The following is a 24,826-nucleotide window of genomic DNA, read 5'->3' as shown; positions in this document are numbered from 1 at the left end:
GAAGCACTAGTGACAAGACTAGAGACTAGATAGTCACGGAAGGGAGATGGATGCAAAAAGTAGAGGCGATGAAGATGACAAGAGAGAGAGAAAGTGATTGCGAAAGAACTCCGCCGTGGCAATTCAACCCGTCGGGTCCAGACCTCCGCCGGCCTTGGCATTCATCTCATGCATTACGCAATGCGCAGTTACGGAGTACATTGAACATTCTCACATCGCTCGCTATGTACATACATGGAGGTCACCGGGTATTGCGCTGCATTCATTCCGACCCTTTCCAACTATACAGGGGATATCCGAGAAGACACTAATCATTCGTCATCGTTCTATAGGAAAATACAACTCGGCGGTCCTGTCCTGCCATCAGGCCGGGTCTACCAGGAACTATGTACGACGAGTCGTCGTACATGCCGAGGTCAAAATGGCTCACGTCGAAAGTTTTTAATCGACCTTGATCGAACCGTAGATGCGTTGCACAAACGCCCAGCTAGCAAAGAATCCAATCGAGCCTGAACATTGGTCAGCAAAAGTTTGGCGGAAAGCGAAAGAAAAGAAGAGAAAACGAAGGGGAGATAAGCATACCGGTCAAAATGAACACAATAAATGAAATCAAAGCCGAGTATCCGAGATACAGCACTGCCCCCGTGAAACCGCCGAAGCTGACGCGAGTCGCCCAGAAAAGAAGGGCGTTGAGGAAGACGAAGGCCCCGGTCATGCCGGCGCCCGCGAACGCTCGCCAGTGCCACCGGTAGTTCTCGGCGCACAGCAGGAAATACACCAGCAACACCGTCGTGGCGGCCGAGGTGATCACCATCAGTCCGTAGCACAGGAACAGGAAGCCAAACATGTAGTAGATGCGGTTGGTCCAGAGTGACTTGGTGATGAGGTACAGCTCCACGAAGATAGCCGCGAAAGGCAGGACACCGGTCAGCAGCAACGACGGAACGGTTCGCAGGGTGCCGGTCATCGGGGGCACTTGGCGTGGAATCTGGTTGGTCTTGGTCGGTCCTTCAACGGCCTGACAAAACGGTTAACAATGGTCCTTCAGTGGAGGTTTCCAACGTACCTGTTGCTTGAATCCAAGCCAGCTGCCCGCAAAACTCAACGGCACGCTGATGACAAACCAGATAAGAACCAAGGCGAGCATCGTGGTGAACGGAACGGCGCCGCTGGATCCCTTGCCCCAGACGAACAGATTGAGCAGGAAGAAAACGCTAAAGATGAGTCCGGGAACCAAAACGGGAGTCATGATGATGTTGCGCTTCCACGACTCTCCGCCGAACGACTTGTACACACGGGCCGACACGTATCCACCGATGAAGCCGAACAACGTGTAGATGAGAAGGATGGCCGTAGCCAAGAACCCGCGGTTAGAGGGGGACAGCAGTCCGAGAAGAGCAAAGACTCGAAGCACGTTAGTACCAAAACGCCAGAAAACTCCGGGACCACTCAAAACTTACTAACGGTGACACCGGTCATCATGAAGAGCTGAGCGCCGTTGCCGACAAGAACACTCAACAACAACGGCGATCGAGGGCAGCGAAAAACATCTCCGTGGACCAGCTTCCATCCGGAATCTTCCTGGATGCCGTCCTCCACGGCAGCAGACGTGCCGTCCAGATCGTCCAGGTTGATCATATCCAGTCTGTTATACCGCGCAATGTCCTTCTTCAGCGCTCTCACGAGGATCATGCTGACCATGCCGACCAAGAAGACGACGAAGATGGCCGAGTTGATGAGCGAGAACCAGTGGATCTTCGGGTCCTCGACGTACAGGTACTTGTCCCAGCGAGTGGCCCACGGCGTGGTCGACTCGGTCCAGTAGACGCTGTAGGTCCAGCTCACCGGAGTGTCGCCCTCCTCGTTCAGAACGACGGGGGTCTCGTTGCTGCCACAGTCCGCCGCGCCATCTTCGAGCACGTGAGAGTTGCCTCGCGATTCCGGCTTGACGAGCACGCCGACCACCCGGAACTTGTCCTTGTTGCCGAAGCCCACGCGGTGATAGTCGATGTAGATGTTGTAGTGGTTGTGCAAAAGCGACACTCCGTTCTCGTCCAAGGTACCGAGCGCGAAACCGGGGCTATAGAACTTGGTATCGGTGCCCGAGTCGATGTTGATCTGCGCTCCCGGCAGACCATCCACTAGCCAATTGATGTTGTATCCCTGCGCGATGCGGCGGTTGGTGAACTTGGCGCTGCGGGAGTCGAACTGGACCTCTCGACACACGGACTTGCACGTCTCGTTCTTGGCCATTGCCAGCTCGAACGAAGACGTCTGGATCCGGTCGCCAAACAGAATACTTCCTAACGATTCTCGAACATCTTTTGGTCCGTCCTCCGGCGCGCAGAAGTGGAACGCCTGGTGGTAGTAGTCGAAGGAGAACACCGAGTGCAGCTGGTCATCTTGCTGGGCTAGCCCCGGCGTCAGATGGTTGACGTACAACGGAACGGATTGGCCTTCATCGTAGGAAGTGGGAGCTACGCCGGGTAGATAGAAAGCAGCGGACAGAGACGGCAGGGTGCATAGGAGGAGGGAGGAAGCGGACAACGTTCTCGTGTTGAACCGCATGGTGGATGTCTGAGCGAAAGGCGCGGTATTAGCTCTAGTGAGATACTGGGTCGGGTCTAGGATAGATAGTTCAAGTAGCTTGTGGATGCCATACAGATTCTACAGCAGCCACACCACGGACGAAGAATTCCTCAAGATCTCATGGATTGGGTGTCGTGGGAAATTGATAGACCACCAACACAGAGAGAGCGAGAATGCGGAATCAATGAGCCGCCAAAGGGAAAGGGAAAGGGAAATTGAAGTAGAATCAGCGACAGAAGTGCAGCTCCCTTCCCGCTGCCCGTTGAGGCCAACTAGCCGGTCTTGGCACACGTGATGGCCCAGGCCTCTATCATCACGTGCTGATAACGCCTCCAAAAAATTTCCCTCGACGGTTCTTCGGCGCCCCGAATCTCAATAGAAAGTCTCGTCAACAAATTCAATTGATTCATTTGACCATGGCGATGGCCGCGTCGCAACCCGAAGGCTCGAGCCTTTCGAGCATCTCCACCCTTTTGGAAAATGTCACAGGCAGTCTGAACACCGTCGGCTCGTCACTGCCCAAAGCGACCCGCGATCAGCCCTCCGACGTTTCGATCGAACCGCCGCAAGATGGTATCTCGCTGTTGGACACCAAATCCGAACTACTCCTTTCCTACATTCACAACCTCGTTTTTCTCATGATCCATGAACTACGTGGACTCTCCACGAACAAGAGTGACGGTGCCGAGGCCGATCCCTCGTTGCGCGAGGACATTGTGAAAAAGCTTGTCGAGCTACGTGTCTACCTGGACCGCGGCGCGCGACCATTGGAGGGACGGTTGAAGTACCAAGTCGACAAAGTGGTCAAGGCTGCAGAGGACGCCGAACGGGCCGACAAGGCATCCACCAAGGCCAAGGCCGCGAAAGCAGCGCAGGGCAGCGACGATGACGAGGGCGACAGCGACAGCGAAGGCGACAGCGACGAGAGCGAAGGAGACGAGGACATTGACGAAATGGCATACCGACCCAACGTGTCCGCGTTCGCCAAGAAATTCGAGCCCAGAGAAAATGCCGACCGGTCAGACAACAGAGAAAGCACCAACGACGGCATCTACCGACCGCCGAAGATCATGCCGACAGCACTGCCCACCACCGAATCCAGAGAGCGCAAAGAGCGCGGACCCCGGAAATCGAACGTTATCGACGAGTTCGTCACCGCCGAGATGTCATCCGCTCCGATGGCCGAGCCCAGCATTGGCAGTACTATCACGCATGGTGGAAGACACACGAAGTCCAAGAAAGAGAGGGAAACCGAGGCCGAGCGGACCGCTTACGAGGAAACCAACTTCACCCGTCTCATGGGCGAGAGCAAAAAGGAGAAGGCTAAGAAGCGCGGCCGACGCGGCCCCGAGGGCACGTTTGGTGGTGAAGAATGGAGAGGCCTCACTGAGGGTGCGGATCGCATTTCCCGACTTACGCGCAGGGCCAAGGGAAGCGGCGGCGCTTTGGACCGAAGCCGGAAACGAAAGACTACGGATGATGGACCTCGCGACGACGGGGCTGGCGTGGGTCAGATCTTTGAGAAGCGAAGGAAGAAGGTGGATAGCTGGAAGCGGTAGTGTGTTTATAGATAGACTGTTAGAGATGTTTAGCATTTTCTCGATACCACTGAAAAGTTATTGGTAATTCTTCTAACTCCTTTTGTCGTACGAGTATATGACAGATACAACGTTTACGTAGTGTAGTATATCTATGAATCCCAATTGTTGAATGTTGTTGAAGTATCCAGTCTACTGTGATGTGATCTATAGGTTTATCGAGTGTACCGGTGGAACTGAGTATATATTTCAGGCCGCACGGCCGATCCGCATTGCAACTAGAACATCATTGTAATTGTTTCAATTTTCTTTCTCATTTACGTGAAATAGCAATTGCTTCTTGCTTATCATCCCTCCTTCTCTCTCTTCCTTCTACCATTTTTCATTTTCATTTTCCGACTCAATTCGTGGCGGATTTCTGTCCTTGAAGCAATGTACCGGATGGTACGTATCTCAGAATGGAAGTGTGGAACAAATCCAGACCTACTGCTGATCTTCACATGGGCGGTTCTTTGATCCGGATTGTAAATAATTTTCCAAGTCTCAATCACATTTTCTCTCTTCATGTGAAGGTCCGATTGTTGCCTGCAAAGCCTGGCCGAGTCTGACGTCGCCGGCGGCCACCCGGTGCCTGTGGATATGACGTCATTGCCTGCATTCCTTCATCGACCGTGCCAGAATCGCAACTTTCTATTTACTATTGACAACGCTTTTTGGTCTCGCCCGAGAAGCTACCAAAAGGCTCGAGGGTAATCTATAATATCTAATAGAGCAGCAACATGGAGAATCCAGGTGCGTTGTCTGCCCCCTACCGTGTCTTCCCGTCCAAATTGCGCAGGGCACATCCCAGCAAAGGTATAATGAGCATCAATTGACGCATATATAGTCGCCGAAATCCCTACAGTCATTCGGCTGCTCACGCAAGCTCCTCCATCCCTCCAAGAGAAGACCATCAATCGCTACTTTACGTCGTCGGCCGCATTCGTCCACCCTTTCTGTCAAGTATGGAGCTACAATGACAGTCGCTGGGCCATTAAGAAGGTCTACCAATGGTATAAGGTCATGTCGCCGCGGATAGAATTGGAGGTGCATTCTGTGGGTGCGTTTGCCTCTTTAGCAACTCATATCCACGCTCATGTTTGATCCGTGGACGATAAGCTAACCATGAACCCGTAGCATACGACGAAGCCAACCTAAAACTCTACGTCCAGATGTCCCAGATCTTCACCATCTGGATCGTCCCTTTCCACGTCGCCCCTGTGACTTTGACGACGGTATTAGACCTCACGACGGACTCGGGCGATCGGAATCTGACGAACGGCGACAAGACGCTCTACTATATCCAGAAGCAGGAGGATCTGTACCAGCCGACGCAGTTCGTCAAGTTCTTGTTCCCGCATTTCGGTCATTGGTTTGTAAGGCTGTTCCACTTTTTCGCGACGTTGTTTTGCGTCTGGGGAGCGTGGCTCTTTTGGCCGTTTATATGGCTGGAGGAGAATGGGTATATTCCGAATTACATGCTCAAGGGGGGAAACCTTGTGTCTGATATTCATCAGAAGGCAGATGAGATTAAGGGGGATTGACTTTGGTGTTTTTCATTTTGCGAGGAGTTTGGTGTATGCATGTAGTTGAACAAAGCGATTCTTCAATTCTAATGTAAATGGTAATTCATGGGCAGTCGATGTGTTCAGTAATACATACCCAGGGGTAGGCAATTGCATTGCTGCTCCCTATCACATGAAAATGGGACGAATAGATCACACAATCTCCCAGATCCTTCTAAGAGAGACATAACGATGACGCCTGCCCGACGAATGGACCGGCGGGGCTAACAGTAACAATGCCAATGCAATCGCAAGGGCTCCACCAGGAATGGGCTGCATACTGCATTAGTCTCGAACAACGGCGACCGTGCCCGGGTTACGCGGGGTCTGACCATGAGAAATTTCCGACTGTCGGAAGCTTGGTGGTTTGTGAGACCAGCATGAGCATGCTAGTAGTACTCAAGTTCTTAAGCCGGTAGATTCCGAAGATGGCGTTTTCACGGCTGGCTAAGAGTGCCTCAGGCCACCGTCCGCAGATCACCGCTCCACCGGAGTATAGCTGATACCTTCGCAAAGCCACGAAACAACAAAATTTGCTGAAAAACGGATTGCAAGGAGCTAGAGTGGAATTGACCAGAGAGAATCGACTCTGTCTAGAAAGGCGTATTACTGGAAACATCCCCGACCGAGCGATGGACCCAGGGCCATTTTCACATGTGTCTTTCATCATCGGTCCACATCGACGTCATCGGCAGCAACCAGGATAATGCGAGGCTTTCGTCCTTCCTCGCTTCATAAAGCCGCGCTCGCCCGGTCTCGACTGTGTGAGACCAAATACCCTTCTCATCTCCCCCGTCTCCTCCTCGTCCATCCATAGATTTTACTATCTCTCATCATCGTGTTCAGCGTTTGACGTCTGCCCATTTCATCCTCATCTATGGCGGAATCTCGAGGTCAGTCCACCATAGTGGACTTCATCAAACATCCAATCGTAAATACCTTTACCTTGCTCTATATGGTCTTCCAGGCCATCATCAACTACATCTTTGCTCCCGCCCCGCCCCCGCCATCCTCGGTCACCAATGGCCTCCCTAAAAAGAGAGTCGCGATCATCGGAACCGGTTTGACCGGTGTCTCGTCGGCCGCTCATTGTGTCGGTCATGGATTTGAAGTGCAATTGTTCGAGCAGAGATCCAAGGAAGAGGGTCTGGGAGGAATCTGGAGTGTAAGTCCGCCATGGTAGTCGAAAGAGGGAGCAGCTGCTGACGACGTCTCACAGCGCGTCAATTCCACCTCTTCGCTCCAAATCCACAGCCTTATGTATCGATTCCACCCGTCGGTCAAATACGACACTGCCTACCCTACTCAGCAGGAAATCAAGGAGCAAATCGTTGAAGTGTGGAAACGCTACGGCCTCCAGAAGCACACCGTCTTCAACACCCCCGTCACGTCCGTCAAGCAAGCTAAAAACGGCAAATGGATCATCAACAACGACGACAAATACGGTCGATTTGACGGAGTCGTGACTGCAGTAGGAGTGTGCGGAGATCCCAAGCAGCCCCCATTACCCGATCAGGAGAAGTTCAAGGGCAGCATCTTCCACTCGTCCAAGCTTGATGGCAAGGATGTCGAAGGCAAGAGAGTGCTCATCATCGGAGGCGGCGCCAGTGCCATCGAAGCGCTCGAGTTTGCAGTCAAGGCAAAGGCCGCCGAGATCGACGTGTTGTCTCGGTCAGATAAATGGGTCATCCCTCGCAACGTTTTGGTACAATCTCTGCTGGCCATGAACATCTTTGGGCAGGAGACCTCGCTGTCGTGGATTCCTGAATGGCTTCTGCATAAGTTCTTCTATCGCGATCTGCAGGACATTGCTCCGTCTGGCGGCCTGTATACCACAACCCCCATGGCAAACGACGAGCTTTTCGATCAGATCAGAGAAGGCAAAGCTCGCTGGCTGCGCGGTGATCCTGTTGCCGTGAAAGAAGATGGCATTCTCTTCAATTTCCGATCCAAGGGCGTACCGAAAGGCGGTCCCGGCCACGAAGAAGTGGTCCCCGGCGACGTCATCATTATGGCTACTGGATTCAAACGTCCTTCGCTTTCATTCCTGCCCGACGAGGTGTTCGAAGAACCCTACGGCCCTCCCAGCTGGTATCTCCAGGTCTTCCCGCCCAAGTACACCAGCCTTTGCGCCAACAACAGTACCTACGTCAACGCCATCGGAACCGTCGGCAACATGCACATCGGCATCTACACTCGCTTCCTGCTCATGTTTCTGACCGACCCATTGACTCGCCCTACCGAAGGCCGCATGAAAACCTGGATCGACTTCACGCGCTTCATGAAAAAACTGTCTCCGACTGGTGCCTTTGACTTCTTCACCTACTCCGAACTCATCTATTGGTTTGTCTTCTGTATTGTAGTGAACCCCTTCCGGTGGAAGTGGGCGCCTTTCGTCCTGTTCGGCATCGGACGAACTCTTCCTTTGGAAGTGGTCAAGCAAGAAGAGGCTTTCCGGAAGGAGTTGCTCAAGCAGCACCAGTAGTTGGACGTACGAGCCTAAACCGAAGTGACGATTTGCATCTAAACGAAATGTTATGACGTTTATGATATCCAGTTACTGTATCAAAACAAATTCAGCGAGATAATTGAAAACAAAATAATCTGTTATACCCCATCTAATCTTAGAAAGACGCTCTAGCTCCTGTAGAATTGTCGGCGCGCTGGTGCCTGAGGTGTCGAAGCCTGCCCTTCCGAAAGAGGTCTATTTCGTATACAACTCGGACAGAGCCGGGCAATTCACTCAGGCAGCCAGGTTCGTGATTGCTGTGATTCTCAATATCAGATAAACAGGGAAGTCGACTCTTCATGAAAGACGATGATGATGAAACACGTGGTGATGTTTGCTCAGTTTGCAAACAGATTACCTCAGCGACCGGTGATGTCACCTGACCTGACAGCGAGTCGAAAGAACAAAAACAGAAGGCAGAATCGCGGTTCCTTTGGCCTCGAGGCCCCTCCGTCTTTCGCCTCTACCAAACCCCGCCTTTGTACTCCGTCGCGCTCCTTCAACTTTCTTCTTTGTCACCACAATGCGAAACCTACGTTGAATGTTCCAATCTGCGCCCTGCGCGTACCTCGCAGCTCATGACAGCGACACGAGCCGGCTGTCACCACTCTTCCGATCCTCGCTCCTCTCCCTGAACTCATAAACCGTACCTGCGATCACATATCACAATGTCGGCCCAAGGCAGCAATGTGCTGCAGCAATTCATGACTGCGATTGCGGAGTTGGTGAAAAATCGCGATGGCGCCAAGCTGCAGGATTTCTTACAGCTAGAACCCCCGTTGAATGAAACATACCAGCAGATGGTGGCGGAATTGCGATATGACTATCCCGACACCCCGGCGAAGAATAAGGAACTTCTGCGTCGATGTGAACAGCTCGTCCCAAGCTCCAAGCACGGCAGTACGTGGTCGGCGTTTCCGCTTTTTATTAGGATGTACTTCACCTTTCTTCGGGACGTCTATGTCGAGAACCTTCTTGAGACATATGAACAGTTAAAGGCTTTATTGAAGTACGTTTATTGCTTTGTATTTGCTGACCCGGCCATCGCAACAATGCTCTTCATGATAAAAACGACTAACACGAGCTCTACTTCTAGTCAGTCTGTTTTAGCACTAGGAGATTCCCAATCTGGCATCATTATGCTGCCCACCGTTCTGTATCTTTCGAAAGTGCTGGCAAAGCTGGCCACGGGTTTGGACTGTCGGCCAGCGTTGGTCGCGCAGTTACAGCAGATGGACGGCAATGCCAACGCGGACGAAAGCGCTGAGAAGGTGACATTTGTCGAAAAGGCGGCGAACGCTGTGCGGGACGCTTTTATCAAATGCATCATGGACCGCAGCGGCAACACCGGGAAGCCTGAAGGGAAAAGAGTGGGAATCTACCTCATGGCCAACTTGTGTTTGAAACTGCTCTTCCAGGTTAGTCCTCGGTCTTGTTGCCTCTGCCGAGTTGGACTAACAACGTTTAGTGCGGTAAACTCCGAAATGCGGAGAACCTGTTCTCTGGTATCACTACGCAATCTCCGCCGTTGAAGGAATACCCGGCCTCTCAGAGAGTGACCTACCTCTATTATCTTGGACGATACCTATTCTTAAACAACCTCTTCTATCCCGCGCAACACGCCTTACAGTCCGCCTATGAGCAATGTCATCATCGCGCACTGAATCAGAAGCGCAATATTCTCGTCTATCTAATCTCGTGCAATGTCATAATGGGGCGTTTCCCGTCATTAGCATTGGTCGATCGGCCCGAAGCAGAGCCGCTAGCAGACAAGTTCATTCCGTTATGCAGACTGATCGCCAAGGGCGATTACATCGAATTCCGACAGTATCTCGCTATTGACTCGCCCACATCCGAATGGTTTGCCAGAAAGGGGATATTGCTTGCCTTACGAAATCGCTGCGAAATTCTTGTCTGGCGGTCTTTGGCACGCAAGGTGTTTGTCCACGGCGGCTTTCACGGCGAACCCCAAGGGTCGACCCAGCGTGGACCCCCTCCATACCTCTACCTGAGTAAGCTAGAAACAGTCGTGCGATGGATCCAGTCGCGACAAGCAAACTCCTCTGAGGGCGGAAGAGATGCCATGGCCGGCAGCAACGAGGTTGGATCACAGCTCGTCTACAAGGACATCGACCCTGATTTCGAATACGTGGATAAGCCCTTCCCAGCCGACCTGACCTTGGACCGCGATCAGTTGTTGAACAAATACGACGATTACCTCGCTGCAGACGCCTATTTCGACAAGTTCGGGAATCTAGAGACAAATATGGCCCGCTTTGCAATTGACCAGGAGCCCCCGGCCAATCGCTACCGGGACTATGAATTGAATCCATACGCCGTTGACCCGAGCGAATACGATTCCGAGCAGCCGTCCAAACTGCTGCGTGAACTCGAATCCATCCTTGCTTCGCTTTTGACTCAAGGCCTAATGGGTGGTTATCTAACGCATCGCAACCCTCGGTTCGTCATCCCCGGTGCCCGGATTCGGGGCCTTTTGCCTACCGGGTTTCCCAACGTCTGGCAAACGATCTCAACGCGGGAGGGTTATACTGATAGCGTTCCCGGGTGGGTGCAGCGTGATCGCGATGGGGGTGGCGGTGGCCGAGTGATTCACTTGAAAAGTGCACGACCTGTTGGAGCATAATGGCTTTGTGGTTGGTGCGCAGGAGGCTTTCGATTACTGGGCAGGTTTTGGCGGTGGAAGATCCCTGGACACCGGTCAAATCGTTCTACCTGTCTATCAAAAGAGCCTTTTCACCTCGTATCCGTCTCCACCGGTTCGTTGATTCTTGAATTTCCGAGCAGCCGTCTAATACCCAGCCCCATTTTCTCACGAAGGCTTCCGTCACCTCCCAGTTTCTCGGATCCCATGGACTCCCCCAAATCAACACCGCGGGTTCTGTGTTTTCCGTATCCCAGAATGCCATCAGGTCATGGCAGAGCTCGTCATCATCGAAGTCTTCCTGTGCAGTGATCAGGTTGTCCCGGATCTGAGGGAAGGGAAATATATCCAGCCATGGATGGTGGGGTTTCGTTCGCTGCAACTCCGTTGGGCGCAGACTATCGGGAATTGTGTGGTCTGGATAACCAGGACGTGTCATACTGAAGATGGAAATCGAGTCATCATCCGCCACCCAGGCCATGGTCATTCCCACTACGACGATATTGTCCATCAAGGCGCGCTTCATGTTCAGCTTGCTCAGCGTGGCTAAATCGTTTATATTGGGCGTTCCGAGCCGATGGTTCCGCAACGTCCGGTTCTGGACCTCGAGCATCAATTCATGGACGTTGCGGGGTGCAGTCTTGCATTCTCTTTGTGGGGCCTGCACAACAGCCAATCGAGCAGGGCTTGTATGATTCGATGAGACCGATTCGTGCGATGACTCCTGCGGGGATCCGCTTCTAGCAGCTGCTCCACTCAGGTTCTTAGACATTTTTCTTCGATTTCCTGTACATAATTTAGCATGCATTAGCCACAAGCACCAATGTATCATACACCTACTTAGAGCCCGCTGATTCAACCGATTCTGTAACCTCCGTCGTTCTTTTGGATCAACAACCCCCGTCCAGTCATCTTCCGGTCCGTGGCTCTGAGCCTGCGACGGCATCTGAACCAACGCTATGCGGGAGTCGATTGTCGAACCGGATTCTGAGGGTCCCTGTTCAGCTGACATTTCCTATACTTGCTTAGGGATTCGAGTACAATCTGATTTGAGCTATCATCAACAATCCACAGATGATACTGCATGACAATTCATTCCTTAGTCCCATGCAACCCGCTTATATTTTTCCTTCGACTCTATACCACATCTTCCATGCTACACCGTCGTGCGTAATCCATTCTAGACGAATCCTTGGAACCGGTATGAAAGCCTCTCTGTCATTGGTTGATTTAAATAGCCTAGCACACTAATGCACGTTGCTGATGCTGCCTAATGGTACATGGAGATAGCATTCGATCTCCGACGTTATGCTTATTGTCTACACCGGTGTCGGTGTATTGACCTGGGGGGTTCCTTGGTCTTGGGTATGGTATGTGGGTACTCGGTACAAGCTACGATTGGAGTTGATTGAGAGAAATGGGTGCTTAGCAGAGTGGCGTAGTCGGGCTTGGCTGTGGCTGTGTTTTGGTTCGTTCTATATCTATCGTTGATAACGGGGCCTAGATTATGGCTTTGAATGGTTTGAATATGGTTTGTGTAGATCTTGTGTGTGTCTACGTAAGGGTGTGGTCTTGTTTAATCTAATCGTGTCTTGGCTTTGGGGTTATAGGTATGGGTTTTCTTTTGGGTCTCCGTTTTCGGGTTTAGGGCTGGCTTGGTCATGGTATTGCTAACCCGAAATTTTGCATAGAGCAGCTATACATCTGCTAGATATTATATTCATAATAGGTAGCATTATTGCCTGGGTCTAACTATGAGAGTAAACTAGGTAATATATGGTTCTCAATGGAGAAGTGGGGACATGGTTTGGTTTTTAGTTGTGAAGTATGAGGTGTGTGAGTGTGTCTATAGAAAATGCACTGAATGAGGAAATTTCTCGAGCTGATGAGAGGAAGAAAACTTTACATGGGTTGCTTGTTCCATATCAGTCGCAGATGGGACGTGCTGGAGCATGGCAGGCTCTGTGGAAGTATCTGATGATGGTGAGTGTATGTGAATGACAACCTGAGTCATAACCCAGCTCCGTATATTGACAACTGTTCCGAAAATAACTTTCATTCACCTGAGAGATTTAGAGAAAGAAACATCAAAGAGACCAGTCCCCATTTTAAACCAGTTCACCACATATTCACTGCATTATTACCAAGTCTGATAGGAACTACCCAGGATATTCTCAGTTTAGCGCCAAGCGATACTCTTTGAATAGACTCGTGGCCATCTTGTTGTAGAGTGCTTGGGCTGTCAGATTATCATGTTGTGTTGTCCACTGCACACGAAGGCAGTCACTAGACCTTGCAATCTCTGCGACTGACTGGATTAGAATGCGTCCTAGACCTTGGTTGCGAGCAGAGGAGTCGACAAATAGATCTAATAGCCCTGTTAGAAACATCTTCCCCCTGCATGATCAAGACTTCATCAAGTAATAGCAAGATGGCAAAGATAGGGTGTTGGAAGACATTTACTAACCATCAAGAAACATAATTCTCTTCTCACTCCAAGTAGTTTGCATGGGAAAGAAGTGAGCAAACCCAACAATGGTGGATTCGTCGCCCACTTCCCTCACGACCAAGCCCTGCAGTTCATTACACTTCTGGGTAAGACGTTCGAAGGTCTTTCTGTACTGCTCCTGGTCAAGCGAGGTTTTGTAAAAGTCGAGATACTTGTTGAATAGGGCTGACCATTCTTCGAAATCGGCGGGGGTCAATTCGGCTACTTTGTATTCTTTGGCGGCGGCCATGTTGAGGATACGGTATTAGAATAGATTTGAAAGAAGCTTGAAGAATGTGCGAATGGAATAATGCTGGGAAGACAGATACATCTCAAGCAAGACCCAAAGTGTCCTGGTTTATATACTTGAGCGCCGTGAGTCACAGTCTCCACCCACACGCCCTGTCCCTTTCTGTCACATAATAGAATCGCTCTTTTAGCGATGAATATACGAAGTATCCTCGGAGAAAGACTGTCGTTATTGAAACAAGCCCAATAATTACCGGATTAGGGCCCGCAATTGCAATGAAACTGTGGCTCACTACTGGTTAGACTGCTAGAGTAGCAAACCCCAACCTTTTCGGCCAGCTGCAGATCGAGATGCAATGGTGCAAGCGAAGTACGTAGGGCATGTGTCAACCGTAGTATTGTATCTAAAGTCTCCACATTGTGACATCATCTCCTGAGGGCTAACGCAACTTGGAATGTCCAGCCGGAAGCCTACCAACCGCAAATCATCCTTTTTGGAAGTTAACTGGAGTGGGTCGATCAGGTGGTGACACATTTACCTATAGCTGTTGCTAAGGTACAATCATTCTATTGGATGTATAGCGTACAACGGTAGAATATCGACCCACATTGGCTTTCTGTATAACCTTTCTTTATGGCTCTTCGTTTTCGGTATTCGTTAGGGCTTTCTGCGCCGTAACCACATTTCTACATGTGACTCACTATACCTATCTCAATACCTGATCCATAGCAACAGGCCTAGTCTTACAAGGTATGGATATTAGTATTAAATTCTATTCTTCCTCCTGCCAAAACCCCCTCAACTGATCCGCAATACAAACCGTCTGCCGCCCTGTCACCCGCTGACACATTTCGATCAATTCCAACGTACATTCTCGCTCCAGGATCCCCTCGGTGACCAGGCCCGCGACGTACAGACATTGGGTCGAAATAAGACCCCAGGTCTGATCGATGCGAGAGTTGGCGATCATGAAGATCTCGCGGCGTGATCTTTCTAATTCCCGGCGGGTGCGGAGGGGGTTGTTTTCGTTTGAGTTGCTGGATCCGGGTGAGGACGAGGGGGTGTGTAGTCCTAGGAGGATCTTGGAGGCGTGGTAGAGTTGGTGCGAAATTGCTAAAAGGAGGGTGGGTATCTTAGGAGTCTGGGTGTATGATAGATCGTGTAAGTAGGGAACGTACCGCTTTCTGGATAGGCGTACCAGGTTGCTGGAAACTGGTTGATCTCTTGTCCCGTTGATGCTGTAGAGCCGTTTTCTTGCAGGCCGTGGGTCTGACTCTGGGTTTGGGGTTGTGTCTGTCGGAAATATATTCTCATAGAAACGGGGAGTTTCCTCTTCCACTCCTCCAATGCACCTCGTAGCTCGTTCGCACGAGCTCGTTGCGTTTCAACATCCTCCTGCTGTGCCCTCATAGCAGTAGCACTGGTACTAATAGTACTAGGAGAAGGAGAGGGGGTAGTACACAACTCTCCCCGAGACCTATCCCTTCCCCCTGCATGCAAATCCCCATACCATGAGACACACTGCCCAAACACAAATAGCACTCGATTCGCCACATCGCGCATCGACATCCCTTCAAACCCCTCCTGCACGTCCTTCGGTTGCCAGTACCCTTCGTCGAGAAACATTCGTCGTCCTGTTTGAAACGCGACCCATACTTCGTGTCGGTACCATGTCCAGTACGTTGCACCGCGGATGCCCGTCTCGTCGCCTGTAATGCGGTGGGAGCGGATTAGGCTGGCGACGCCCTTTAGGTGAGAACCGAAGCTTGGGCCGGAGACATCGAGAATTTCGTATCTTTGAACGGGTGGGGTTGGTTAGTGGGGTCTGTGGGTGTGTAAATGTTGCATTTGGGGATGGAGAGAGAGGAGGGGAGAGTGGTTTACGTAGATAGAATGATACTTGATGCTAAGAGCTCATCGCTACCAGAGTAGCTTGGTTCAATGAGAAAGTGGCTCATTTCTCGCAGGGCTTGCTGGTAGTAGTAGACCGGGGAGGTGTTGAGGGTGAGGGACGTGGTGGATTGAGGAGCGCGGGATAGCTGTTTGGCGGACACGGCGAGGCAGGCATGGAGTAGCATCGGACAGTGAAGGGCTAGAGATGGGACCCGGTTGTAGAAGGGCTGGTCGTGGGAGAATTAGTCGATCTGCGTGTTGTGTTTTGTGAGCGGGTTGATTATTGGTATGCAAGTAAGAAGGGAAATGGATGTACCCATTTTGAGACTCGCTCCACGTAGTTCCGGAAGATAAGGACTTCAGTAGATGAGAGCTGGATGGGATCATCTACGTAGAAAGTTCGTTGGATGAGGTCGTGGTGTGATGGTTCTTCGAATGGTTGGTGATGTGGGAGTGGCTGTGCGGGCGAGTTCGCCGGGCTGGGCGGATGAGAGGAACCTGTGAAGTTGGTGTGTTGAAGGATAGCACAAAGATTCGGCGCAGGTGTCGATTCCAAGGGCTGTATTCGATGTATTGGAGAGTCATTGTCGGCCAGGCTTGGCTCAGATGTTGTGATATTTGCATAGATGGGTTCAGATTGCTCTGCAACTGACAGTTGGGTTGCTCGAGCGTCGGGAGATGAGTCCAAAGCTCTCGACTCTGTCTCTATCAAAGGCCTTGCTGTCTCTGCATGACGGGACTCCCTGTTTGCAGATGAGGGAGCTTGAACTGCTCCCTGTGATAGGCCATCCGTTGATGTCTCACCCGGCCTAACATGATATAGACATCGACGATCCTTTTTCGCACAATTCCGACAAACTGGCCGTCTTTCATCGCATTTGACACGCCGAGCACGACAGGTCAAACTAGCAAAGGTCAGCCAAAATGATTTGCGGGTCATCTCAACTAGATGTCCGGTGAGTGGGTTACTGACCAACCGGTCGTAACTCGGAGTCTTCGTCTAGACAATCTCGGACGCATCGCCAGTCAGAGCTCGATGCGAGAAGCGGGAATTCCAATTATTGGAGTGGATACCTCTGAGGATCGTGCATACTTCTGAAAATGGGGGAAAGTTGTAGTCCAGAGAATTCCATAAGCGAGATCTAAAGACTGGCCAATGGGGTGTCTTAGCGAGATTTAAACTACAGTGTGACATCATTGTATTCATGCTTATTAATTCGATTCATCCCGAACAAATGATTTTATCTTAGGACTTTTTACTATTATTATTCATTAGTCAATTCCGTCAATCATCAATTTGAAAAGGATCCGATTGCCAAGGAACGGGGATTCTTCTTCATCGTGCCGTCGCGTAGATGTATGTATGTGGGTATATAATCCGATAGTTTATTCGATGACAGGCACCCACGTTGACCTGATGTCATACTGCTTGATTCAATATCTACACGAGTTCGTCAACGTCCATCTTCTTCCTTTATACATCTCCCGTAAATCATACTCCGTAGAACCTCATATACCCAACCCACTGTTCAGCCCGCCATGTCTACCGAAATTCGCCCTTTCAAAGTCGACGTCCCAGTGGAAGAAGTTGAACGACTCCAGCGCAAACTTAAAGGCACTCGTCTCCCTGGCCGCGAGATCGTCCCCAATGCAGGCGATAAATATGGTCTGTTCCCAGACTTTAGCCCCTGCCCAACATAACACCTATGTTAACGAACTACAGGACCTCCATATGAATGGGCTCAAACCCTCTACGACGCCTGGACTAACGACTTCGACTGGTTCTCCGTCCAGGCCGAAATGAATGAATATCCTCACTACATCACCACCATCGAAGACCTCAACATCCACTTCCTACACGCTCGCGCGGACAATCCCCGCGCTATCCCTCTGCTCATGATCCACGGCTGGCCTGGCTCTTTCTGGGAATTCAGCCAGGTATGGGGTCCCCTCTCCCATCCTGCCAACCCGGATGACCCGCCATTCCACGTCGTCGTCCCAAGTATGCCGGGGTTCTGCTGGTCGGACTGGCCGCCTCGCGCGTGTTGGACACTGCGCGATAACGCGCGCGTGTTCGACCAGCTGATGAAGAGGCTCGGTTATGACGAGTATATGGTGCAGTGTGGTGATTGGGGCCATTTTGTGGGAAGGGAGCTGGGCGCTAAGTATACGGATTCGTGCAAATTGTTGCATACTAATTTCGCACCGAGTCCGTTGCCAGAGGGGGTGGAGTATACGGAGCGAGAGAGGAATGTTGCACACAGGGTGAAGAATTGGTTGGATTGGCATATGGGGTATGCGGTCGAGATGCGGACGAGAGTATGCCTTTCTATACTCCCTCATTGCTCTGTAGAACAGATTTATACTCATTGCTAACTGGCTAGCCCCATACAATCGGCATCGCACTGCACGACAACCCAATAGGAATTCTCATGTGGGCAGGCGAGAAATACAACGAGGCCGCCGACCCAGAGAAGCAAAAACATCCATTTTGGACGAAGGCCATTCTCACGACCGCATCGCTGTACTATTTCACCGGCTGCATCATGCCGTCGATGCTATGTTATTACGAGAATCTGCGGCATGAGCATTTCGCTGAGTTTGCTATTCAGCCGGAGAATCGCATTCGGATTCCGTTCGGGTTTAGTTCGTTCTTTTGGGACACGGAGCCTGCGTCGAAGAGGGCGGTTGAGAGGACGGGCAATTTGGTGTTTTATAGAGGTATGTTTCCTTTTGGCCTTTTGGCCGTTATAATGGGTGGTGAACTCGGCTATAACATATTGGCTGACTTTGTTTCAGAGAGAGATGATGGTGGTCATTTTGCGGCGCTAGAGCATCCAGACGGGTTGACGCAGGATGTGAGGGAGTTGGCAGTGCAGGAGTGGAAATAAAAGTAGGCCTGGTGGGATGTCATGATCCCCCATGTCTATTCTATCGTCATAATATCTACATTACTAGCTTTGAATTTCCTAGACTGAAATTGATCCTGGATCTAGAAATGAGGATGTATTGACTATTGAACCGGTACCTGGGCATTATAGCCGGATTGGTATACAATCTTTCCCCCTCAACTTGTTGAAAGCCTCACTCTTCCAACTCGATCTAAGACTCAATGTAATCAACATTGAAATAAATTCCTTCGCGCACGCGTTCCACGTCATTGCCGATGTTGGACGACATAGACGACGCCAATCCAATCCGGTCGAGGTTTTTGTCATAGAGAGCTATCATAACCATTCTATCTCCGGCGATGTAGTTGTTTTTCGAGCCGTCGTTTATTGGCAAGAAGGCGAAAAATGTTGCATCTTCTTCGTCGCCTGCCCAGATCAGAGTTTTGGTCAGGAAACCGGACTTGACGGGGTTGACACCAAGCCATTGTCCCTCGGCTGCATCGGTGGTTTGGATCTTATACAACTGGTTGTATACGAGCTATAACGGGTTGTTTCAGTCAGCGATCAATATGATGTTATACAATGGAAAATAAGGGAAGAGATACCTTTGCCTCCGGCAGCTCAGCCGAGGTGGTGATGCTAAATGCGGTTGGGCCTGATTCGCTCTTGACACACTGCAATGGTACACTATTCTCCCTATTGATCCCTAGCTGCATCAAAAAGCTCACTCGCTCTGAGGTAAGGACGCTGTCCTCTTTCATCAGTGTCTGAAGGATGTCGCCTGTGGCACGAACGGTCAGTAGCTGAACACTGCTTGGCTCATAGGATAAGTTGGCATAGCTGACCGATGTTAATGTCCTCTCCAGTGGGTGGGACTACCACGTCATCCATTGCCGTACTCAGTCGAAACTTGATTACCCTTCCGGCGGTCGCCACGTCGGGCTTCTCCTGCTCTGGCTTCGCCGCCGCGGCCAGGAGGGTTGCAAACTTGACCTTGGTATCTTGATACCCGGGCACCATGGATATGATCTCTTCGAGCGCGAGGACCTTTGACTTTTTGATCGCCCGCCAGTTGTAGAACGAGCCGACGGTGTAAGCCCAGGCAGGAGGACTGGCTTCTTAGTCAGTATGCCGTAGAACTCGAAATGAATACTATGATTTGACGCACTTGTTACACTGGAGAGTATCCCCGCCCTGGGCTTCCCAGCTAATCGCGCTGTGTGAGACGCTCTCCTTGCTTTCGGAGCTGGAACTAGACGAATTGTTATGGCTCGCACTGGCCGATGCCTGGGCCCACGGCGCCGAGAAGGAAAGGGCCGCAGCTGCCCTCATCGACTTGGCCTGTTGGGCACTGGCAGCTGCATCGGTGGATTGGATCTCCTCGGAACTATGCAAGCGACCACCCAGCTCAATCCTGGTGGCGAAGAACCGACCTATTATAGTGTTAGGTCTTTATCCTCTCCGTGGTAGCCCAGTCTGGCTTACCGTATTTGTTCTTGAAAGCTTCCACGGCTTCGGCGGTATTGACACCTTCCAGGTCGGCCTTGCATTCCTCGCTCAAATCAAGACTCGAAGGGTCGAAGTCGATGATAACGCGAGGGAACTGGAGGGATGCGCGTCAGCCGAAAGGTTTGATTGAGGACTTGGAGGATGCCACTTGGGAAGACTGACATTGTAAGTGATTGTCATCACGCGACTGTCTTGACTGGTACTAGAGCCTGAGGCTGACGAATGGCTTTCACTCCAGCTTCCAGATGCACTGGCGCTATATCCGAATGCACCGCCCTCGCTATAGTCGCCTATCGTTAGCTTGGATACTTTGACGTTAAGGGGGCGGGCCTTACATAGCCAGCTTCGCGTCAGTCTCGGACAGGCATGCTTGAGCAATGGCACGAGAAACCGATTGCTTCGTTTCATACTGTCTGATATAGCTGTCGTCTTCGATCTGGAAACGTGGAATTCGGAGCGATTGCTGCAGCATGTCAGTCCAATGGACGGGGATAATAGGGACCTCAAGGATCGCACCCTTTGGTCAGAAATCGAGTCCACCTCAGCCGTCGCGCTGATCTGGTAGTTCCAGAAGTTGCGCGGTTTCAAGACAAAGCCTACATTCCTTGGATCAGTAACGTGGTTTTCAAGGGTTCCGGTTCATTCGGAATACATACTGGGGTACAATGAACGCTCGACAAATTTCTCGCCATTGTGATCAACAACTCTGTAAGAATGGAGCAGAGAGTTATTTCTCATCACGACCGACCAATGCTTTTCAGACATGTCGGCAGGATGGCTAATCGACGTGTCAGCTGCCAGATGCTTCCTTCGGGGTAAAAGACTGCTTACATGATCGAGAAAGTTGTTGTTGGATTGAGAAAAATATTGTGACTGAAGCTCGTGGTTCCGTCGACCTGTTTTGGTTGTTGAGCGACAGGGAGATCCAGGATCTTCTTCTGTATGGGGGTCAATATTGCTGGCAGATTCCCACGCGCTCCTTTTTAGGACAAGGGCTCTTACGTCTACAGCAACCCTTTCACCTCTTTCAAGAAGGCCATAGTAAGGATTTGTCTCGAGGATCTTTTTTGACCTGAGATACACGCGATAAGTGCCGGCTTTGTCTTGAGCTTTGTCCTATTAGACTTGTCATTAGACACCCCCGACACTGGTTGTATACGCCATATACTCACCCCGAGCTCAGTGGCCTAGAAAGTAATTTAGCACGGTTCCCACCATCCGGCATATTCATGCGACTTACCTTCTCATTCAGGATCTGCAGATATGTCTTGAAGCTGGTCGTATCTGCGACCTTGGCTCCACATTGGTTTGTGAAGCTGCTCGTCAGTCTACGCTTCGTAATTAGCACAGCTCAGAAATCGGAGGATAATAGGTCTTCTTTACAGCCTCGGCTCCAATGATTTCTCGCCAATAAGCAACTCCCGGATGTCGGAAAGGTCCATGTTTTCCTCGTCAACATTGGAGAAGGCAATGCAGACTTTCTCCTTAATGACCTTGGTTTGTCCGTCATATGAATAGACGTGGAGGACCGGGGCTGCGCCGCCCTTGAGGACTGGGGACTGTTGTTAGTCTCCGATCAGGAGGGATTCCCTCGGTGGATGTGGCAAAGGGCATACCTTTAGCAGCTGCGGCAGCCTTGTCCGGGTTGGAAGAGGTCGTATCCTTGGCCGTGTTTCCGCCTAGGCCTGGGAATAGTTAGCCCACGAGGGCGATCAGTTCGGGGCTCTTGACGACAGAACATACTATCGGAGATGTCTTTGAGATTGTTGTCAACCACAGACGTCGTTTTCTCGGCTGTGTCTACGACACCTTTCGTTGCACCCCTCAAAAGTGAAGCCATATTGAATTGTTGTAGACTGTTGTAGCTTTCCGTCTGCGAAGCAAGTATGATTTTTGCGTTAGGAAGATGATGGATGAATAGTAATTCGTTCCCAGAATGTCAATGAGTATGAGGGGGGGGGGGGGGGGGGGGTGAGGGGTTTTATAGACAATGCCTCTGCTATCATGCAATACTGTGCGCCCATGGGTATTCACGCAAGTACACGTAGAACGTACAGGGCTCTCTAGAGTCTAATGCACACAGAAATCAAGTTGCATTTGCCAGATTCAGGTGTCTCGGGTGGCAGAACCGGTTGTAGGTACGGCTGAGTGTAGCACAGTGGGTAAAGATCACAGGGTGTCATCCTGTGGCGAAAGGTTGGAAGTTCGAGACCTGCGCTGTGAGGGGTAGTCCAATCTATTTAGATTAAATGAGGGGTTCGGAAGTCTGAAAAGGACATTCCAGCGTTACATGCAGGGAGCATGCAGGCAGCATGCAGGCAGCATGCAGGATGGGTTGGACTCTCCACTGCAAATTGAAGCTCTCAAGGGTCGGCCCGTTCAGGATCCGCTGCAGCTCCTCCACGCTAATGACCCTGATCCTAACTAGCCAGCAGATTGATGCTCTACCAACAGGGCATGACCCGCGCAAGTCGGAGTGTTGTAGTTACTGACTACTATACATGTACACGTCATACGTTCTAAACTTAGCCTTGCCCCCTGTTCGGACAATCGAGAAACCCCCACATCATAATATCCACTGGACCCAAGAAGCCGAAATTATGCTCTCAACAAAAACATGCTTCGAAGACACAAATCAGGTAGTTGAGTACTAGTTCCCAGATCTGAAGTAGTACAATTCTGACCGATCTACGTCGGATCTACAGTTCAACCGAGACACAAGGATCGTCCATGGGAAGTGATGGCACTGCTGGGTGGGGATCTCTGTATTAACTGACTGCCTATAACTGAGAAGGCTATGCTTAGTATAAGACCCATAGGTATGAAACCTTGAATGGAGTAAGATAGAAGGACTATATAAAAGTAATTAGTCCTATCAACTAAAAATAGTATAGAAAGTATACAACTATCCAGAACCGCGGCGCCAAGGTCTACAGGTACATTGTTATTCAACTCAATCATGTCGATTTGTGTAGAACCGTACTGCAGAGTCTATAAGATCATTGCTGTAAACCCTTGAAAGACAACTATTTTCTAAATAGATATCGCGGAAAGGTCTGGTCCAATTCATCATATTGACTCAGCTAACCTGGCTGCCAGAAAGAAGATAGTAAAGAAATTCAACTTACAAAGCACGCACTTTCGTTCTTTGTCTACCTCATAATGTCTATGAAATCACGCATTCCGTGCACTCCAATCCCGATCAAACACAGTCAAAGATCGTTGCGCTATATTAATCAGCTCACGAACCAAGTCCAATATCCAGGAAACACTCACCAGAAGGAACAATATCCATCGCCTTCACCGAGACATTCAATGGCTGTTTGACCATATACACCGCTGCGCCGGCGATATCCTGCGAAACGAGCGGCCTAGAATCAACATATTAGCATCGGTGACCCTCTTTCGGAAACAAATGGAAATATGAAGGACATACTCATAACCCTCAAAAAACTTGTCATATTTCTCCTTATCATGACCCACACGTAAAGAGTGAAAGTTCGTGGCCACACATCCCGGCCGCAGCGCCAAGACACGAATATTCGTCCCGCAGAGCTCGTTGCGGAGCGCGTTCGTGAACGCCTCCTGCGCCGCCTTGTTGCAGTGGTAGACGGATTCTCCAGGGAACGGGGGCACCTCGAGACCCGTGACCGAGGTGACGTTGAGGATGGTGCCGGCCTTTCGAGGTATCATGGATGCGTTTAGGACGGCATAGGTGGTGAACATGAGGCCGTTGATGTTGGTGTTGTTCATGGCCAGGATGTCGCTGATTTTGAGGTCGGAGAAAGTTGAGGGCGCGCCAAGAGCCAGTCCAGCCTATTCTATCTGTTAGGGAGGTGATGGGGAGAAAAGAGGGCGAATAACTGACATTGTTGATGAGAATGTCGATTTCGCCGACCTCCTGGACGGCTACTTTCACGGCTGCTTCTACGGCCTCGTAGCTTTGGATGTCAACGGCCTTGACGAGAACTTTGGATGACGGGTTCTCTTTTTGCACGGCCGATGCGATGGTTTGAAGTTTGTCCTGGCAAACTGTTAGTATATAGTGACAGTTGCAGGAAGCAAGGCGTACCTCAGATCTGGAGAAAAGAATCAGATTGGCGCCTTCTTGCGCGAAGGAGTGGGCGATTGCTTCGCCGATTCCCATCGACGCTCCAGTCTGTGTGTATGCATATTGTTTAGCAGTGAAGATTGCATGAATAGTAAGAGCATGCTTACGATGAGCACGGTAGATCCTTGCAACGACATCGTCGGTGTACTTTGATAGAGATCAACGGGTAGTTGGACGCAATGTGAACTGCTGTCCGCGGAGAAACGTCTTATACTCCATAAGGCTTGGCGACGTCATCAGCGATGCACGTGATCGTCCCGCGGCAACTTCAGGCAGTACAAACAGAAACACTCAGTGGTCGAGATACTGGGCGATCAAAACAAGTGCAAGTTAGCGTTGTCGGCTTACAAATTATCGCAAAAAGCCAGGTATGTCGATGCCACAGGACTCAGGCAGGAAATCGGAGGGTCTCTAGAGCTGCCGTAAAGGGATTAGCGGGTGACGGGTCGAGCCGAATCTCGCTCCATCAGCTGATTGGCTGTAATCAATCTACTGGGGAAATGCATCTCTTATTGATGGCTCAATCGGGCAGAATGTCAATAAGTAGTCGGATAGACAGTCAGATCGTGGACAGGTGGCTTATTCAGTGGACCCTGGTGGGTAGGGTGTGAACTACGTAAACACATTAGGTTCAACCAATATGATACCCCTCATTGGCCCGTGACTATGCACGTAGCTCATTTGCACGCACACACACACTTTCTAGCGATCTATCTTTTCCCCTCCAGCCTCCCCTTCGAAAATAATACTACTGCCACCCCAATAAAATGCCCCCAGCCCTA

The 24,826-nt window shown here is 50.7% G+C and overlaps 11 protein-coding genes across 11 annotated transcripts; 5 read left to right on the top strand and 6 right to left on the bottom strand.

Moving 5' to 3' along the window:
* Positions 1-441: 441 nt before the first annotated feature.
* TMN2 (transmembrane 9 family protein) lies at positions 442-2,568 on the bottom strand (the record flags this gene model as incomplete). The annotated part of the gene is made up of 4 exons (XM_046094520.1): positions 442-509; positions 583-1,018; positions 1,067-1,404; positions 1,461-2,568. The coding sequence occupies 4 exons, from the start codon at positions 2,566-2,568 to the stop codon at positions 442-444; spliced, it is 1,950 nt and encodes a 649-aa protein (XP_045950499.1).
* A 437-nt stretch (positions 2,569-3,005) lies between these two features.
* lcp5 (small subunit rRNA maturation protein LCP5) lies at positions 3,006-4,148 on the top strand (the record flags this gene model as incomplete). The annotated part of the gene is made up of 1 exon (XM_046094519.1): positions 3,006-4,148. The coding sequence occupies one exon, from the start codon at positions 3,006-3,008 to the stop codon at positions 4,146-4,148; it is 1,143 nt and encodes a 380-aa protein (XP_045950498.1).
* Positions 4,149-4,906: 758 nt separating this feature from the next.
* On the top strand, positions 4,907-5,710 carry LDX57_012768 (uncharacterized protein; the record flags this gene model as incomplete). The annotated part of the gene is made up of 3 exons (XM_046094518.1): positions 4,907-4,919; positions 5,014-5,226; positions 5,304-5,710. 3 exons carry the CDS (start codon positions 4,907-4,909, stop codon positions 5,708-5,710), a joined length of 633 nt encoding a protein of 210 aa, XP_045950497.1.
* An 898-nt stretch (positions 5,711-6,608) lies between these two features.
* Positions 6,609-8,216, top strand: LDX57_012767 (flavin-containing monooxygenase; the record flags this gene model as incomplete). Its single annotated transcript, XM_046094517.1, has 2 exons — positions 6,609-6,896; positions 6,951-8,216. 2 exons carry the CDS (start codon positions 6,609-6,611, stop codon positions 8,214-8,216), a joined length of 1,554 nt encoding a protein of 517 aa, XP_045950496.1.
* A 692-nt stretch (positions 8,217-8,908) lies between these two features.
* Positions 8,909-10,884, top strand: LDX57_012766 (uncharacterized protein; the record flags this gene model as incomplete). Its single annotated transcript, XM_046094516.1, has 3 exons — positions 8,909-9,249; positions 9,337-9,658; positions 9,709-10,884. The coding sequence occupies 3 exons, from the start codon at positions 8,909-8,911 to the stop codon at positions 10,882-10,884; spliced, it is 1,839 nt and encodes a 612-aa protein (XP_045950495.1).
* Positions 10,885-10,969: 85 nt separating this feature from the next.
* On the bottom strand, positions 10,970-11,674 carry LDX57_012765 (DUF3425 domain-containing protein; the record flags this gene model as incomplete). The annotated part of the gene is made up of 1 exon (XM_046094515.1): positions 10,970-11,674. One exon carries the CDS (start codon positions 11,672-11,674, stop codon positions 10,970-10,972), a length of 705 nt encoding a protein of 234 aa, XP_045950494.1.
* A 1,402-nt stretch (positions 11,675-13,076) lies between these two features.
* Positions 13,077-13,640, bottom strand: HPA3 (GNAT family N-acetyltransferase; the record flags this gene model as incomplete). Its single annotated transcript, XM_046094514.1, has 2 exons — positions 13,077-13,270; positions 13,370-13,640. The coding sequence occupies 2 exons, from the start codon at positions 13,638-13,640 to the stop codon at positions 13,077-13,079; spliced, it is 465 nt and encodes a 154-aa protein (XP_045950493.1).
* A 772-nt stretch (positions 13,641-14,412) lies between these two features.
* On the bottom strand, positions 14,413-15,718 carry LDX57_012763 (uncharacterized protein; the record flags this gene model as incomplete). The annotated part of the gene is made up of 3 exons (XM_046094513.1): positions 14,413-14,753; positions 14,819-15,435; positions 15,525-15,718. 3 exons carry the CDS (start codon positions 15,716-15,718, stop codon positions 14,413-14,415), a joined length of 1,152 nt encoding a protein of 383 aa, XP_045950492.1.
* Positions 15,719-17,072: 1,354 nt separating this feature from the next.
* Positions 17,073-18,424, top strand: LDX57_012762 (epoxide hydrolase family protein; the record flags this gene model as incomplete). The annotated part of the gene is made up of 4 exons (XM_046094512.1): positions 17,073-17,199; positions 17,257-17,852; positions 17,918-18,254; positions 18,333-18,424. 4 exons carry the CDS (start codon positions 17,073-17,075, stop codon positions 18,422-18,424), a joined length of 1,152 nt encoding a protein of 383 aa, XP_045950491.1.
* A 211-nt stretch (positions 18,425-18,635) lies between these two features.
* On the bottom strand, positions 18,636-21,773 carry LDX57_012761 (uncharacterized protein; the record flags this gene model as incomplete). The annotated part of the gene is made up of 16 exons (XM_046094511.1): positions 18,636-18,962; positions 19,030-19,205; positions 19,270-19,535; positions 19,593-19,857; positions 19,910-20,027; positions 20,096-20,213; positions 20,269-20,396; positions 20,450-20,529; positions 20,590-20,711; positions 20,765-20,871; positions 20,936-21,049; positions 21,106-21,120; positions 21,174-21,261; positions 21,317-21,485; positions 21,550-21,618; positions 21,677-21,773. 16 exons carry the CDS (start codon positions 21,771-21,773, stop codon positions 18,636-18,638), a joined length of 2,259 nt encoding a protein of 752 aa, XP_045950490.1.
* Positions 21,774-23,107: 1,334 nt separating this feature from the next.
* Positions 23,108-24,181, bottom strand: LDX57_012760 (uncharacterized protein; the record flags this gene model as incomplete). The annotated part of the gene is made up of 6 exons (XM_046094510.1): positions 23,108-23,160; positions 23,210-23,304; positions 23,370-23,749; positions 23,802-23,957; positions 24,006-24,092; positions 24,152-24,181. The coding sequence occupies 6 exons, from the start codon at positions 24,179-24,181 to the stop codon at positions 23,108-23,110; spliced, it is 801 nt and encodes a 266-aa protein (XP_045950489.1).
* Between the last annotated feature and the right edge of the window lie 645 nt (positions 24,182-24,826).

The sequence above is a fragment of the Aspergillus melleus genome (genome assembly GCF_016097325.1).
Source record: "Aspergillus melleus strain CBS 546.65 chromosome Unknown contig9, whole genome shotgun sequence".
NCBI classification, from domain to species: domain Eukaryota; kingdom Fungi; phylum Ascomycota; class Eurotiomycetes; order Eurotiales; family Aspergillaceae; genus Aspergillus; species Aspergillus melleus.
Note: the sequence above shows the minus strand (reverse complement) of the source record. Positions and strands in the feature narration are given on the sequence as shown.